The following is an 18198-nucleotide window of genomic DNA, read 5'->3' as shown; positions in this document are numbered from 1 at the left end:
TGAACACATCCAGATCAAGAAAACGAATCGGTCCAGCTCCCTCCCAAGACCGCCGGCCTCATCCCACCACCCCACTCCCTCATTACCCCATCAGGTCCCCCTCCCCCCGACCTTTCCTGGGGACCCTCGTTTGCAAAAAGCCTCTCCCCATCCTACCGACAAGCGTCCCAATTCAGCCACGGAGAAGGACATATTCACAGAGGGAAAAGATGAGGCAGAAGCAGGTCTGTGCAAACCCCATGCGCCCCACAAGGCGAACACAGTCTCTCCAGGATTGAGGGGCAGATTTTGGGGGATAAAATGGAGAAAAGGAAGGGATTAGAAGTAGCTTGCACAAGGCACAGAGGTGGTTCTAGGCGGCCCTGCGCCCCTGCTTGGGGCAGAGTGAGCCCCAGGGCCAGGGAGGTAAGCTGAGCAGGAGAAAGCAGCCACCTCCTAGCAGCAGGACCAGGCTGGCCCCCACCCCACAGCCCAGGGACCAGGAGTATTCGTAGGTCAGGGCAGGAGCAGGGGGAGGTGCAGGGCTGACTCTCCGCAGCAGGGCTTGCACGGAATGCCGGAACACCTCCAGGCTGACCAGGAGCAGCAGGCCTGTGGGGAGAAGACAGGCATGGTCCTCAGGATCCCCAGGGGACATCCCCCCACCTGGATCTGAGCGTTTCCCTAACATGCCCCATCTCGTGCTCCTGTCACCGCCCCCCATTCATCCAATCGCCCCTTCCCAAACACCTACTACACAGCACGCACAGTCTGGGAAGCTGGAGATACAGAAAGAACACAACACAAACTGAGAGGGACAGAAGGACAGAGGGACAGAATGGTGGCCACTGGGGGCTGAGGGACAGGGGGAATGTATGGGGGCTGCTTCTCCACAGGGCAGAGTTTCAGCTGGGGAAAATGAAAGTGAAAAAGGGGTGGAGATGGAGAGCAGGGCTGGCTGCTCCGCGGGACAGACTGGCCACAAAAAGGGATGAAATGGTAAATTTCATGTTATGTGTGTTTTATAGCCTTAAGAAAGAAAAAAGCAGGGGGCGCCTGGGTAGCTCAGTCTGTTGAGCATCCTGCTTGACTTAAACTCATGATCTCAGGGCTGTGGGATCAAGCTCCGTATTGAACTCCGCGCTCGACGTGGAGCCTGCTTCAGATTCTCTTTCCTTCTGCCCCTCTCCCTCCTTCAAACAAACAAACAAACAAACAAAGCCAGCCCTGGGATCAAGAACAGCAAAAATCAAATCACAACTCCATTTTAAAATATTAAAAAAAAAAAAAAGAAAAAGAAAGGAAAAGGGTGTCTGGCTGGCTCAGTTGGTAGAATGTGCAACTCTTGATCTCAGGGGTTGTGAATTCAAGCCCCACATTGGGTGTAGAGTTACTTAAACCAAAACCAAAAACAAACCTCCATCAAGGCTTTTGGAAAGAGTGATGATGGAATCTGAAACAGTCCGACTCATGGGAGCCCAGAGTAGAACGTGGTTGCCAAGGACTGGGGAGGAGGGGAGTGGGGGAGATGTGGGGCAAAGGGCACAGAATTCAACTATGCAAGGCAAATGAGTTGTGGGGATCTGAGGTCCAGCTGGGTGACTATGGTTAGCAACACTGTATCCTACACTCGAAATCTGCTACGAGACTAGGTCCTCAGAGTTCCCACCACACACACGAAGGCAGCCATGTGAGGTGACGGATAGGGTTAATTAGGCTGACCATGGTTATCATTTCACGACGGGCATGTATACCAACACATCAAATTGGACACCTTGAAGACCTACAATTTCCACTCATCAACCATACCCCAGGAAAGCCCATTCATCATATCCTAATGAAGAAGTGGGATCATAAAACGAAAAGAAAGGCAGTCAAGACGCAATGCAATTTGGTTAAAAACAACAACGACAAAAGAAGAAAGAACAAGACAGACAAAGACGCTAACTTCATGGAGCTTATGTTCTACTCAGAAGAGACAGGTGGTGAGCAAGTAAACAAAAGCTTGCAAAACTCAGATGCCCGCAGGAGACAACAAGGAAGCATAAATCTGCGAGGCAGGTGAGTGTGGTGGGAAACATGAGAAAAAGCAGCCAAACCTCAGCTTTGGCCAACCTTCACTTCCCCTTCAGAAATAGGGACTTACATTGCCAGACCTTCCGATTTTTCAAGGATAGCTGGAATTTAAATGACGTCTGTTTTTATGGAAATTCGCCCAACCTTTAAACACTTGCTCAGAGACATTTTTACGCACTGCCCGCCAAAGTACATTTCTGGGTCATTGCTGGCTGTAGGCTGCCAGGCTGTAACTTCCAAAGTAAACACATGAGGAGACAAGATAATTTCAGACAGTGATGTGTGCCGGGAAAGGAGATAAATGCAGGGTGATGGGAAAGGGAGTGACATCCAGGGATGGAGCAGGGACTTTAAGATGGTGCCACCAGGAAGAGCCATTTGAGTAAGACCTGGAGGATGAAAAAAAGAACCAGGCACACACAAAACTAAGTGACGGCTGTTCCAAGCAGAGGGAACAGCTGGTCCAAAGGTCCTACGGTAGAAAGAGTACAGGGTGTTTGGAGGAAAGAGAGAAGGTCAGTGTGGCTGGAGCAAAGAGAGTGGGGAGCGGAGAGTAGCAGGTGATGGAAGTAGAGAGGCCAGCAGGGGTCAGGTCATGTAGGACTCTCTGATGGTCATCCATGAGTCGTGGGTCCTAGCGGTCTCCTCTCTCTGACCCTGAGTCAGGCCCCAGCCTCAGTCCCAGACCCTCCTTCCTCCAGGCACTCTGCTTCCCTGTGTGGTTTTTAATCAGGGGACTGGAGAAGGCAGCCAGGAAACTCTGTCCTGTAGGTCACTGACTCCCCTCTGAGGTCTCCTTGGCCCCACGCATCTCAGTTTAAGGGACTGGAGTATAAGAGCATCGGGACAAGGAGGAGACGTTCTCCAATCCCCTTTCTTCCTTGGCTAATCCACGCATCCTTCATTCATTCAAGAGACCTTCCCGAGCTCTCACTGTAAACAAGACTAACAAAGACCCTGTCCTCCTGGAGCTCCATCCCAAAGGGAGAATTGGACAATAACCAGGTAAATGTATTGCTATGGGCTGAATCGTGACCCCAAAAGTTCACGTGTTGGTGTCCTGACCCTGCAGTTTCTCAGAATGTGACTATATTTGAAGATAGGATCTTTAAAGCAATGGTCAAATGTAAATGAGGCCAATAGGGCCCTCATCCAATACGGAGAGCAATATGACTAATGTCCTTACAAGAAGAGGTGGTGAGAACACAGACACACAGAGTGATGATTGTGTGAGGACACAGGGAGAAGACAGCCATCCACAAGCCAAGGAGAGAGGCCTCAGAGGAAGCCAGCCCTGCCCACACCTGGATCTCAGACCTCCAGGCTCCAGAACAGTGAGAAAATACATTTCTGTTCTTCAACCCCCTTCCCCTCCCCTCAGTCTCTGGTATGTTGCCATGGCAGCCCAGCAAACAAATACATACATAAATACATAATTTCGGGTATTGACCAAGTCTGTGGGGGGAAGAAAAGGCAAGGTAGGGACATAGCAGGTAGTGGACATACTCTAGACAAGGTGGTCAACAGTGGTCCCTCTGAGGCGGTAATATCTGATCAGAGACTTAGATGATACGAGGAAAGAAGACACGGGAAGATCTAGTGGAAGAACATTCCAGGCTGAGGGGACAGCAGGGCAAAACGCTCTGAAGAAATGAGCTTGGAGTATCTGAGGAGGAGTGGAAAGGCCCATGTGGCCAGAGTGGAGGGAGCGAGTGGTAAGAGCTGAAGTCCCATGTAGTCAGGAGCCAGGCCACATGAGACCTTGGAGCCACATTATTCTAGTGGTCTTTGGCCTTTGAACTAGGTAGGAACCACAGTATGATTTGCAGTTTGAAAACATGAATAACCCCAAAGTCAAAAAAGGTAGGACTTGGCCATGGGCTATAGTCTGCGGACCCCTGGCCTCGACACCCTAGATTTGTGCCAAGAATCTAACCAGATGCTGTCATGTGTCATCTCTTCCCACTGGATCTTACAAGATACGTATTATTGTCGTCCCCACACTATAGATGGGAACATTAAGGCCTGGAGAAGTAGAGCTTTTCTTTGAGGGAAGCCAGGTCTAGTTCGTACACTATTCTGCTAGGCACATCACTGTACCTCCTCCTTGACCAAGCCTGGCATCCCTTGTTTGACCTAGAAGGGCCCATGTGATCTGGTCCTTGCCTACTTCTTCAGCCCCCTTTCAGCTGCTCTTTCCACCCTATAATAGTAGAGAGTAGGACTTCTTTCAGCCTTTAGATGCGCCAAATTCTTTCAAGCCTGGAGCCTCGTATGCATCCCTATTTACGTTACACTTCTTCTGAGAAGACCTCCCTGATCACTGCCACTTAATTCAATATCAGATCTCCCTCTTGTACATTTCCTTCATACTCTGTTCATTTATAGCATTTACCACGGCGAGAATTATCAACATTATTAATTCATATTAGTACTGTCTGGCCGGCCAATTTCTATCTCCCTCACTAAACTATAAATGCACGAGGACAGGAAACTTGTCTGTCTCAGAGCTCTAACACATGAACAAGACATGATGTGTATATTTTACGAAGAGAAACAATATAACCCAAATACCTCTCTTTATCTAAGGAGACCTTAAAAACACAATCTGTGCAGTCCCTGATACCCGATATAACCAAAGCACCTACAGCATCAAATCTGCCCCCTCACTTTCATTTGGCTGTACAGTCTGCAGAAAATTTCATACCTGAGACTTCCATAAACACTTTTCTATCCACACCTCCATGGCACCCCCAGGAATAACCCAGGTATGAGTTCAGTAATAACAGCAGCACCAAATCCCTACCATGCTAAATTCCATGAGAACAGGGACATGTTGACCTCATTCATCATTCTATCCCCAGTGGTTCCTAACACAGCATCGAGCACTTACGAGATACCAAAAAAATACTTGTTCAATAGTTGGATGGATGAACAGATGGAAAAATAGATTAGATGGAGAGGAGGCGAGAGAAAGGGAGAATGGAAAAGGAAGAAAAGAGAGTGGGAGGGGAATTAATGAATTGATGGATGGATGTCTGGATGGATGGATGGGATGGATATTCGACAAATGGACAAATGGATGTTTGGATGAGTGACTTCAGGGATATAAGAACACTTGGGCTCAGAGATTAAAAAAAAAAAAGATTTGCCAGATCACGAGACTCTTCAGAAATTGGGATTCCAACCCAGATCTTTTGATTCCCTGGTCCATCTTTTATGCCAGGATCTGCCTCACTCTCCATGTTCCAGCCACACCGGCTTTCTTTCAGGACCTTAACTTCATCAAACTCTGTCCAGCTTGGTTACTCATGGTAACTCTCTAACTCTCTGCTTTAAACCGAGGATTCTTATTATGCACTCTCACAGTGCATTCCTTTTCCTCTATAGCACCTGGAAGTTTGTAATGGTGGGATGACCTGTGATATTTCTGTGTCCTTAACCAGATGATAATCTCCATAAGGGAAAGCACCTTTCTGTCTTGTACACGGATAGGACCTCTACATACATGTACAAATGTATTGTGTGGACTGTGTCTGCATGTACATCAATGAGTAAAATGAACACACGAATTAATGAAAGAAAGGAAGGGACATGACTGAATTTCACACCTTATTTAGGAAGATACCTAAGGCAACAAAATAATAAGAATTGGCCATAATTATTTTCCAATCATACGTTCGTGCTAAGACTCATCATGTCTCTCTTACCTTGCACCAGGATCTACCCCTCTTGTTGTTAGAGCTACCATGTACCTTTGGGCAAGATTTGGCCTGCTTTATGCTCTGACCTTCATTCTGTTCCTCACATTTGTTAAGTCTTTTACAGCCTCTGTGCATGCTAAGCCTTCGTCGCCATCATCATCACCATCATCGCCAACATCGCCACAAACATCACCAATTTTGCCATCACCTCTGTCACCAGCACACTCTGATAGGATGAGTCCCATTCTTCAATTGCCAGCTTAAATATCACCTTCTCTAAGTTTCTCAGATATACCCTCACTGCAATACATTCCCCTAATATGCTTTATCCTAACTCTCATCACAATTATGGTTGTAATATGTGTAATTACTCATTACGGTCCAATTGTCTTTTATATTTTATTTATTTATTTGACAGAGCGAGAGAGCATGAGCAGGGGGAGCAGCAGAAGGAGAGGGAGAAGCAGGCTCCCTGCTGAGCAAGGCGCACAATGCAGGACTCTGGGATCATGGCCTGAGCTGAAGGCAGACTCTTAACCAGCTGAGCCACCCAGATGTCCCTGGTTACTGTCTAATTCAGTCAGAATCTAGGCTCTGTGAGGGACAGACGCCATCTGTCTTGTTAGTCTTGTATCTCCAGCCCTTAACACAGCACATGGACTATAGCAAGTACTCAGTAAACATACAAAGCATAAATAAATGAAGCTAATATAATTAATGAACTCTATATCTACCCTGGAAAACATTTGATCCAATGAGGACTACATTAACAAAATGCAGCACTTTTTTTTTTTGGACCATCAACTCCAAGAATGCAACAATCCTTAAAGACCCCAGTTCCACATCTAAAAGAATGTTTGGAGATCTTCCAATTCTCAGTGAATAATAGGGCTTAGAACCCTCATTTGAGCCTGCAACAGCCCTTGTGCTTCCCATAATCCAACAATGCTTAGAGATGTCCTCTAACTTCCTAGCATACAACAGTGCTTGAAGACTCCAGGTTGAACCTGGAGATGCAACCCCCAATTCCCAGCCAACAACAGGGCTCAGAATTCTCCTATGCTCGAGACCACTATAGCCATTGAGCTTCTCCAATCACCAGCATCCACCCCAGCATGCAATAATCCTTGGGGACTCTTGGTGCAAATTTAAAATACTGTCTGGAGAACTTTGATGCCCAGACAACAACAAAACTTGGAATTCTCCCATTTTGGAGCCTACTATAGCCCATGGGTTTCCCTCAACTCTCAGCATGCAAGAGTGTTTGGGGACCCTACCTCCCAGCATACAACAGTGTTCAGCACACCCTACCTTCCAGCATGCACAGTGCCTGGAGACCCAACCTCCCAGCATGCCACAGTGCCTGAAGATCCAACCTCCCAGCATGAAACAGTGCCTGGAGGCCCAATCTCCCAGCATGCAACAGTACCTGGAGATCCAACCTCCCAGCATGCAATCCCTCAGTCCCCAGGCTCCCAACCCTCACCTGAGAGGCCAAAGCAGACGGCTCCAACTCGGAGTAGGAACTCTGCACCTTTGCTGAGCACCATGATGACACAGAGGCACCCCAAGGCCATGACTGCCAAGCCTAGGACTGCTATCACTGCAGCTGCCAGATTCACCTCTGCAAGGGGAAGAAGCAGAGAACATGCGATGTAGGAAGAACTCCCCTATAGGGACCCAGAACTAAGACGATGGAAGATTCAGAACTAGTCAAAAATTTTCAGGTAGATCATCCAGTCCAATATTATGCTTACACTGTTGAAGGAACTAAGACTTGCAGAGGGCCAGGGATTTGCCAGGACTCCAGAGCGAAGAGGAGACACAGCCAGGATATGAAGGGAAAGGGAATTGCCCATCATTACTTATGATCTGGTCCCTGTTTGCTTACAGGTGAAACAGTTGAGACAGTGGATGTGTGGGTGACAACAGAGAAGGCAGTATGTTACAGTGGAATGGTCCAAGTCTGAATTCTCCCCAGCCACTTCCTCATTGGAAGACTGTAGTAGAAATCACCAAACCTCTCTGAGCCTTGGTTTCCTCCTCTAGAAAATCAGGATCGAAATCTCTATTTGATTGGGTTGTTGTGAGGATTGGAAATCTAATGTGCCCAGTGGAGCGCCGGGCACACAGCAGGTGTGCTGAACACGGGCACGCTGATGACTTCCTCTCCCAGACAGGCACAGAGACTTGCCTGAACTCATTGAGCACAAAGACAAGACACAAAGGAGGGAGACCCACTCTACTATGCACAAGGCACCACACTGTCTGTTTTAGCTGCCTTGTCGCATTAAATCCTTACAAAGACCAGATAAGAGTCATGATACAACCACAGTCCATTTACTGGTGGGGAGGGATACTGAGACACTGGGCTGGTGGAGAGGCTGTGGTTGTAGCAGAAAGGGTAAAATTCTAAGAATCCCATTATTCAGTGTGGTTGCCACTAGCTATGTGTAGTCTTTTGTGGATTTAAGTTAAAACAAAATTTGGGGTGCCTTGGTGGCTCAGTGGGTTGAATGTCTGACTCTTTTTTTTTTTTTTAAGATCTCACCCTATTTGAGAGAGAGAACAAGTGTGGATGAGCAGGGGAGGGGAACAAAAGGGAAGCAGGCTCCCTGCTGAACAGGGAGCCTGATGTGGGGCTCCATCCCAGGACCCTGAGATCAGGACCTGAGCTGAAGGCAGATGCCCAACTGACTGAGCCACCCAGGCTCCACAAAGGTCGGACTCTTTATCTCAGCTCAGGTCTTGATCTCAGGGTTGTGAGTTCAAGCCCCACATTGAGCTCCATGCTGGGCATGAAGCCTACTTAAAAGCAAACAAGCCCCAAATTTAAAAAACAACAACAACAACAAAAAACCTAGTTTCTGGTGGCTCAGTTGTTAAGCCTCTGCCTTCGGCTCAGGTCATGATCCCGGGGTCCTGGGATGGAGTCCCGCATTGGCCTCCCTGCTCAGCGGGGAGTCTGCTTCTCCCCCTCCCCTTGCTCCTCCTCCCTGCTCATGCTTTCTCTCTGTCAAATAAATAAATAAAATCTTAAAACACACACACACTGAGTTTCTCCATCACACTAGTCACATTCCAAGTGCTCAGCAGCCACATGGGGCCTGTGGCTACCACACTAGCCAGCAAAGATAGCATTTTCATTTCATGGAAGATTCCATCGGAGATCATTGCCTTAGAGTCAGGACTATTTGGGTTTGAATTCTGCCACCGCCTCTGCCACTTCCCAGGAGAAGTAAATGTAACCATTTCTGGGTCTCCATTTTCTCATCTGGAAGAAGAGTCGCTGCCCCACGGGGTCATGCAAGGGACCGGAGTTCTTAGAAAGGAAACCCTCAGCACTGTGCTTATCATGTGGCAAGTGCACATCGTGAAGATGTTAAAGTACTGCCCACAGAAAGGGGCTGTGGCCTGCCTGAAGTCACACAGCATGTGACAAAGGCAGAGCTGGGGCAGAAGCATCAGGCACGGCGCCCCCCCCCCCAAAAGATGGGACCTCCCCAGGGCAAAGCAGAGAAGACAATGCCATCAAGAACTCCTCCGGCATGGCCAACCAATCCCCTCACCCCCATTCCCCCACCGCAGGATACAGTTCTCACCTTTCTTTGTAGTTCTCTGGAAGATGCGTGCATTTTCCCCCGTGGTAAAGAATTTAAAGTAGGTACAGTTTGCTTCTGTGGGAGCAGGAGAGAAAGAGGTGATGACATGGAAGTTGCTAGGTTAAGGTCAGGATGGACATTTAGCATTGCTCACAGCAGCCTAAGAATAGAACATCCGCATCACCGAAAGACACAGGACACAGATGATGCTCGGAGAAGCAAAAACCACCTGCCGTCACCTAGCTATCAGGAGCTGGGGCTCCAGTCTGGGGCTCTGAAGTCCAGATCTGTGGCCTAGTGAGGGCCATTGACCTCTCTGGGGCCTCTGAATCTTTCTCTATAAAATGAGAAAACAGTCTCGTTCCGGGCTCCAACATATGGGTTTGCTGAGGGCCATGTGGGATTAGAAACAATGATCGCTTTATTCAACAAAGGACACCAAGATATGGGGAACAGAGGCTAACAGACTCGGAAGAGATTCTCTTCTCAGAGGAATTCACTCCTGCAGGTGAGAAAAGAGAGGGAAACCAACTGAAAAACGGGCAAAGGACAGAAATAGTCAATTCACAGAAGACGTTTGAATGACTCACAAGGATATGAAGAGATGCTCCACCTCCCCAGGGATCCCAGAAATGCAACTTAAATCAGCAGGGGAATGCCACTTTAGATCAACTAGATTGGCAAATATTAAAAGGATAATATCAAGCAGTGGAAAGAGAAGAGGAAACAGCTGTGAGTACACACTCGTGTGTTTTGGAAAGCACTCCGACGTCCTTTACGAAATGAAGTATGTTGATACCCTATAAGCCCAACAATTTCATCTCTGGGTGCGTGCCCAGGTGAACACTACAAGCAGGAACATACATGTGCGTATTCGCTGCAACACTGTTGCTAATAACGGGGAATCAGAATCAGCCCAAGCATCCATGTCTAGGGGCTCAAGTAATGGTGAGGGACTGGCTCTTGAGCAAATCCCTGCAGTGCGCAGTAGCCGAGAATTAGAATAACAAAGCCATGCGGGGAGATCTGAACAAGTGTTGAGAAAAAAAAAAGTCATAAACAGGAAAAAAATCCATGGCATAGTATCATTTATGTAAATTAAAACACAGATAGATATAAAAGAACGCTCAGTATTTTCCAAGTTAACCTATATATTCGTGTGTACATACCCAGCCCTTTAAAGAGCCGAGTTAGAAAGGAATGGTGAGGGGACGGGGAAGAATAGCATCTAAAATAAAGCATGGGAAGGATCTTGGGAAGGCAACAGGTGACAAGTGTGGTATCAGTCAAAGAACAATCAGATTCGTCCGACTAAGTGTACCTGAGGTCCAAGGACACCGAAGCTTTAAAAAGGTGAGGGAGGGGGCACTTCCTGAACTGCATTTCAAAGCCAGCACCTCCCAGAGGATTCACCTGGCCCCATGCTCTCCTTCTACAGGTGGGGAAACTGAGGCACGGGAAGGCGGAAGAGAGGTGGACAGGAAGAGAGGTTCAAGATGGCCTGGGTGGTCTGGAGAAGGAGAAAGGAACTGTCCAAATTGTGGAGTGACAAGAAATAAGGTGCTGAGTCAGGCGACGTTGGGGGGGAACACCGCAGCCGTGCCCCAAGGGAAGGCGAGGGGCAGGCGGCATCCCATCCAAAGCAGTTTGACGGGAGTCCTTACCCCACAGCGGCAGCAGTCCTGCAGCAGCAAGAAGTAAAAGATGCTTCATGCAGCAGAGCAAAGAGTGAAGCTGCTTATTTTGTAGCAGTCAGTGGGGGACCAAGGGTCTTCATCCACGAGGGAAAGGTGAAGTCCCATCTAGAGAGTAAGAAGGTGTGGTACATCTTTCTGAGAGAGTGCGGGCTGTCTGGCCTCCTGTTTTGGCTACTTATGATTGAGGACCTTTCACCTCTGACTCCGGTGGCATAGCCCATTTGGAAAAGAGTAGGATGGCTCATACACACCCTTCTCCCTACGCAGCCCAGGGAAATATGGGAGCTCTTTGAAGGGTAAGGCAACGTGTGGGATAGTCCTGAGATAATGGAAGTTGTGAGTTTCTGGAGGGTCCCCTGGAGGGTCAGGACTGAGGGAGGATGGAAACCGTCCTGGGAGGAGGCTGAAGTCCTTTCTGATCAATGGGGGCAGGGGGGACGGCATCAAGAGATGTGAGGAATCCTGCCTTGTGTGGTGAGCTTGGGGCAGGGGGCATCCCCTCAGGGGACAGCCAGGACCCCTGGGACATCTTTGTCGACTAGTGAGATGCAATCCAGTGTGGTTGTTAAGAACAGAGACAACCAGTGTTCAAATCCCCCATGACTAGCCCGGGTGCAGAGATAAAGCCGCTTAACCTTCCTCACTCCTCATTCCTCGCTTCAGTAAAATGGGGATGATACGTAGTAACTATCCAGAAGGTTGCTATGAGGATACAAGGATTAATGAGTTCACACATGTGAAGTACTTCGAACAGAGCCTGGGGGCATAAGCCTCCAAGCATATGACACAAGCATAGGATTCCCAGGGCAGCTCATTTTGTCAGCATTTGGGAACTTCCTGCCTGAGACTCCACGGGGCAAACAGAAAAAACAAAAAGCGAGCCCATTCTGCAGAAGCGAAGTGTTTAATCCTGAACCCGAGTGGGTGGGGAACTCACACAAGGGGTGCTGGGCATCTCACTTTGCTCTCAAGGACTTGGGACGTCCTATTTGGGACCCTATGGATGTAAGATAGCACATCTAGATAAGTAAGAAGGGAAATCCATCCGGAGCCCAGAGGGGTAGAGGATCTTCTCTGAGGGGCACTGAGGTGCTGGGAGAGTAGAGTCCTGGAGATCTCATGTGGGCGATCAAGCCTGACAACCCAGATGGACTGCAAGGGGTGTGGGATACAGAGCAAGAGCCCGCTGGGGCTCCCTAGGTGTACAGGATGTCCCACTGGTGTACATGAAGGGCATGGCATGCCCCGTCGGGGAGAGTGTGAGGTATGGGATCGCTCTCTGGCATCAGCAGGGGTGAAAGGGCATTCTGCAGGACAGTGAGGGCTGTGGGGTGTCTGTAAGAGAACATAAGAAAGACCAGAGGGTCCAGCCTGACACTCCAGAGTGGGAGGGTTGGGAAATGAAGCTGCACGTTTCCCAGAGGCAGATCTCCACTGGGATGTTGCAGGGTGTTTGGCAAACCCCAACTCTCTCTCTAGGAGCACAGGCTGTGTCAGGGGTGTGGGTGCTTCTGGGGAGTGCAACCTGCTTGTGTTGCCAGTGGTGTGTGGGGGACAGGCCGGGGCTCAGGACATGGGCTGCATGGAGAGGTACAAGATCTCTTCGGGGAGCACGGGCTCTCTCTGGGGTACAGGCTGGCCTGAAGACGCACAGATGTCTTGGACCGCATGCTCGGCTGGACGTACAAGAGCTCTGGAGGTCAGAGCATGGTCTGGAGCACAGGCTGGCTTGTGGTACCTGCTGGTCTGAGGGTACAGGCTGATCTGGGGGTGCAGGCTGGTCTAGGGGCACAGGCAGGTCTGAGGGCACAGGCTGGTCTGGGGTGAAGGCTACTCTGTACGTACAGGCTGGTCTGAGGGTACAGGCTGGTCTGGGGGCACATGCTGGTCTGGGGGTGTAGGCTGGTCCAGATGCACAGGCCGGTCTGGGGGTATAGGCTGGTTTCAGGTATGGGCTAGTTTTAGGGCACAGACTAACCTGAGCGCTCAGGCAGTTTGGGGCACGGGATATAACTGGGACAGGCTGCTTGGGGGGTGGGTACAGGAAGGCCCGTTATAGGCCAGCCCGAAGCACAGCCTTTCTTCTCTCCCTCTTCTCTCTCCCTTACCCCCTACTCCCCCCACCCCACCCCCAATACAGTTTGCGTCTGGGGCAAAGGTTATCCCAAGGAGCACTGGCTGATGTGGGCTTGGGCTGGTTCTGAGGGTGCAGGCTTCCTTCCTGGGGCTCAGGCTCCCCCTGGGGTATGGGTTCCGCTGACCCCGACCCCTCCTTCTACCTTGGGGTACAATCCTCGGGCTGGGGGCGTGGCTTCTCACCTCCGGGCAGCTCCGCGGGGCCGCAGGTGTCTCTGCCCACGGGCACATCGGACTGCCACAGCCGCTTGGTGCACATCTTCCACAGCCCCAGGTGGGCGGCCTCGCAGATGGCACTGCCATTTGTCTTGTAGGTGTTGAGCTCCACCCAGAACTCAGTGCCCACGGCCAGCACGGCCAGCGTGGCACCTACGGCGCTCAGCAGGAGCCCCAGCTTGATCTTTCCCTCCCGCTCCGGCGTCAGCTGGTGCTGCCCCTGAGCCCGCCGGCGGCTCACAGCCTCCCGCCGCCGCCGGTCCTCCTCTTGCATGAAGAAGTTGGACCACATCATCATGCTGGAGGCCGCAGCCCCAGCAGGGCTCAGAACAGGTGCCAAGTAGGCAGAGAGAGGAGGGGTCCTGAGGGTGGGAGGGGGGAGGCAAGCGCCTGTGGTCCTGAAGGAGGTGAGGGGCTCGGTTTTCACTGGATTCTGAGAAAGGAAGATGTGAATCTTCCCCAGAACTTCCAGTAGGGGAGTTGAGATTTCCTCCGGAGCTTAGAAGAGGAAAAAAATAGAGCCTCTGGGCCGGAAACCCTCCAAGTTCATAGGAGGGCCTGGGGAGGCCACAGAAACTCCACAAGGAAGGTGGAACCCAGAAGAAAGGCAGGGTACCCCCAAGGCTCAGAGCTGGAACCTGGGTCTCGAGCAGAGGGACCTCAGGGCTCCAGAGCAAGAACTGAGCCCTGGCTGAGGCTCTCAGGGGCCACTCTGGGTCCCCACTGGGAGGAATCACCAGAAGGAAACTGGGTGTCCGGGAGCACCCCACTAAGGCTCAGAGCTCAGGGTACCCAGGGAGGGTTGCCGAGGGCCTCTTGAGTGTTTGAGAGGAGAAGCCTCCTCGTTCCTTTTGGGCTCAGAGTCTGGAGTGGGAGAAGCTGGGTCCCCTCGGGAGTTCAGAAGAGATCGGAACTCCTTCTGGGTCTCTAACATTCACAGAAGGGGACAGTGGAGTCCTGACGTGGCTTCAGGAAAAGGGGGTGGGTGTTTCCCTGGCCATTCAGAGACAAGAGATCAGAGAGTCTCCCTGCGTCTGAGAGAGAGGACAGTGGCTCAGAGACACAGTGGGGTCCAGAGAAGGGGGCTGGCAGATGCCCCCGGGCTCAGGAGGGGGACCTGGGGTCCCTATCGGGGCCAGAGGGAAGGGCTGTGGTCCCCACTGAGGCTCAGGAAACGGGCAGGAAATCCCCCTGGGGTTCGAAGGACAGCAGGGACCCGGAAGGGACTCTGCGTCCCTTTGGGATCACTCGGCTCCCCCTCCCCCGGGCTCCCAGGGCCTGCCGGGCCGGGAGGGCTCCAGGCTCAGCTCCAGGCCAGCTGCCTCCCGCAGGCCTCCCACCCCGGTCTCCCGGGCAGGACCCCCTCTCGCTCTCCTGCCTCCGCGCCGCGCCGGCCCCAGCTCCGCGACGCCTCCGAGCCGTCGGGTCCTGCAAGTCGCCGCCCGCTCCGCCCCGACGCGCCGCTGGGCTCCGTCCGGCCTCGCCCCACCAGCCTACCCCCGCGCCCTCCCGGGCTATTTCAGGCTCGACCCGTAAATAACACCCGCACCTGTCGCCCAGCGCCTGTTGCCATAGGGACCCTGGGTATTTTAAGGGGACGCGAGGGGAGGAGGGAAGCTGCCCCGGGAGGAGGGCCTGGGGGCGGGGTCCTGACCCGGCTGGAGTCCGAGGGGACTTTTATTTCCTTAAGGGGCAAGCGCCTGATCTCCACGGTGGCAGGGAACCTGGATTTGGGGTCCGGAGCAGGCCTGGCTGGGAGCCTGAATTGCTAGGTCTGAGGGAGGAGGGACTGGGGCCCCTGACTCCTGGGTCTGAGGGAGGAGGAGGGGCTGGGCTGGGGCTGGGGCTGGACTCCTGTGTCTGAGGGAGGAGGGGGCTGGGGGGCTGGACTCCTGTGTCTGAGGGAGGAGGGGGCTGGGGTCCTGGACTCCTGGGTCTGAGGGAGGAGGGGGCTGGGGGGCTGGACTCCTGTGTCTGAGGGAGGAGGGGGCTGGGGTCCTGGACTCCTGGGTCTGAGGGAGGAGGGGCTGGCCTGGACTTCCTGGGTCTGAGGGAGGAGGAGGGGCTGGCAGCCTGGACTCCTGGGTCTGAGGGGGGAGGCTGGGGGCCTGAACTCCTGGGTCTGAGGGAGGAGGGGGCTGGAAGCCCGAACCCCTGGGACTCAGACCCCTGGGTCTTGATGGATGCAAGAACTCATACTGGTGCTGGCATCTTCGGCACCCCAGGGGTGAAAGGGGCAGGCCTCGGGGAGAGGCTGGGTGTCAGGGGCCCTGGAACCAGAACCACAGTCCTCGTCATCGAGTTTATTAGACAGGGGGCCCCCAGGGGACCTTCCATGCAGTTTCAGCTCCCCTGGGGGCAGGGACAGGGACAGCCATGTGGAATGGCAGCAGGGCCTGATCTTCACCCCTCACCCCCTCCCTCAGCCCTTGTGCAGACAGGCCGGGTGGGACCCACCTTCCACCACCTCTTCCGTCCGTCCATGTTTGGCCGCTCCGGGGGTGCACCCTGGCCCTGTCTGTCCGCCCTGCTGTGGACACGTTCAACACCCTGTGTGGCTTGCATTGCAGCATGAGTTGCCTGGAATGTGACCGTGTGTGTGTGTGTGTGTGTGTGTGTGTGTGTGTGTGTGTCCGGCTCTCCCACCAGCCTGGGCCAGGGCAGGGTACAGGAGAGACTCATCTTTGTCCTCAACACCGCCCAGCCCAGGACTGGACACACAGGAGGCCTTGGGAGATGTGCATCCGGTGACTTAAAAGGATGGACAGGTGGATGAAATGAGATGTGACACACAGACAGGTCCTCCCAAGGGAGGGGAAGGTGCCCCCGTCGGGACGCGCCTTCCTCTGCGTTCTAACCAGCCTTGCTCCCTGTCTCTCAACCAGCAGCTGGGAGATTGCTGGCCAGGCTCCTGGAAGGCCTGGGACTCCTTCTTAAATGAGTGACACCTGTTCTCTCCTTTCCTGAGCCTGGCAGGATCCAGAGGGGAGCCAGAGCATTCAGAGCACACCCTGCCCCGGCAGCACAGTGCCCATGCCCTGACTCCATCTTCCCCTCCTGGCCCGGGTTGCCTACCACCCCAGCCCCCACCCCCTGGTCTGCATCGCACCCGAGCTAAGTCACTTGGGAGTGCGCGGTTCTGTCCTGCCTCCCCTTGCTCTCTTTTCCCAAAAAGAGTATGAACTTTCTTTGGTATGAAAGCCCTTGTAATTTTCATGCTAAAAAGTGGCTTGGCCCTTTCCCTTCCTCTGGTCTCAACCATTGCACTGAAATGACCTCTTACCAGGCCAGACCTCGCCATCCTCTGGCTCCTGGGCTTTCTCTGCAAGTTCTCAGTCCCACTGGCCACTGCCTACCCCATGGTCACCCCCTCCCCCTGGGCTTCATTTGCTACATTCTCTTCTCCCCCCCACATAAATGACCCTGAGCCTCTAGCCAGGGTCACCTCTCTGTCCGCATTCTCCCTCTAGCCCCCTCCCCCCAACTCAGGGCAGCCCCATGGCTTTCAATGTCTCCTGTATGCTGACCTTTCCAAAACTTATATCACCAGCCATGGCTTCTCCCTGAAGCTCACATATCCAGCGGGTTACCGGATACCCTGACTTGGGTTTCAGGCAGGCATCTACAATTTGATGTGTCCGAAGGAGGACACCTGGTCCCTCCCACCCAAATCCCGATTCCTTGTTCCAGGACCCCCTTCCAGGCAACACACCACAGCTTGGTGCTGTGCAAGCCCGATTAATAATTCCTCTTTCTGTCACTCAGGCTTCCTAAAATGCAAATTTCTTCCCAGGACTACAGGATGGGCACCGAGCCTACACCCTGACCTTGCCCCACCGTGCTCACCCCTGTTAATCAGCCTGCCACAGGGCCTCCTCCCAAACCTCCCGTGCCACCTTGGGTGGCCTGAATGCTTGTCCTGTCCCCTTTCCATGTGACAAGTCCCATATCTGTTCAAATGTCACCACTGCAGTGAGGCCTGAAGTCCCATGTCCCATCACTGTCACCACACCCTGGATAGTGTTAATTCACCTCTTGGTAATTGCAGTGTTTATCGTTGGTCTCTCCTGGGGATCCCAGAGGGCAGGACCTTGACTGCCCACCACATTCCGTAGGCCTAGCCTGGGTCTAGAACAGTTTGGCACTTGATAAATACTTGCATACTAATCCTGAACACAAACAAAAGAAGTGGGTCATTCCTATCCTGTCTCCACGCTTGCTTCGGGGCAGATCTCTGGATCCTTCTCTGTGGTTCCACCTCTCTGTCTCTATTTAGTTTTGTGTGTCTCTGAGACATCCATGCTCTGACATGTGCACCTTGGCCCCCCTCTCTCTCCCCCTCTGGTCACGCTCAGGGTCTTCAAACTTTCCCCGGCTCTGTGACTCACCCAGTGTTCTCTTACATCCCCTCACCCAACCCCGCTCTTCCCATCTCTCCACTCCTCCCCATCCCCCCCATCCTTGCCTCTTTCTTGCTCTATATTTGGCCTTTGGACTCTAGAATCCATGCCCCCCAACCAGTTCTACCCCCTCACCCTCCCACCCATCTTGACCCTGTCCTTTCTCTCCATTGAGCTTCCCTACAGTCTGTCTTGTAGTCCTTCCTCCACATTTTCTACCCACTCTCCCTAAAACTGCTCCCTGGGAATTCCTCCCTGGTTCCCTGCCCTCTAGGCTCTCCCTGTTTCTAGTCCACCCATAGAGCCCCCGAGGGGAACTCCCAACACCCAGTCTGATCCCATCCCTCCCTCAGCTGCCTCCTGTCATCAGAACAGAGGCTGCTGAAGC

The 18198-nt window shown here is 52.4% G+C and overlaps 1 protein-coding gene across 1 annotated transcript; it reads right to left on the bottom strand.

Annotated features, from left to right (window-relative positions):
- Positions 1-352: 352 nt before the first annotated feature.
- Positions 353-13708, bottom strand: CACNG6 (calcium voltage-gated channel auxiliary subunit gamma 6). The gene is made up of 4 exons (XM_045988554.1): positions 13378-13708; positions 9362-9436; positions 7246-7383; positions 353-591 (listed from the first exon to the last, which is right to left on the bottom strand). The coding sequence occupies exons 1-4, from the start codon at positions 13706-13708 to the stop codon at positions 353-355; spliced, it is 783 nt and encodes a 260-aa protein (XP_045844510.1).
- Between the last annotated feature and the right edge of the window lie 4490 nt (positions 13709-18198).

This window comes from Meles meles, chromosome 19 (genome assembly GCF_922984935.1).
Source record: "Meles meles chromosome 19, mMelMel3.1 paternal haplotype, whole genome shotgun sequence".
In the NCBI taxonomy this organism is placed as follows: domain Eukaryota; kingdom Metazoa; phylum Chordata; class Mammalia; order Carnivora; family Mustelidae; genus Meles; species Meles meles.
This window is presented reverse-complemented; position numbering and strand designations above follow the sequence as displayed.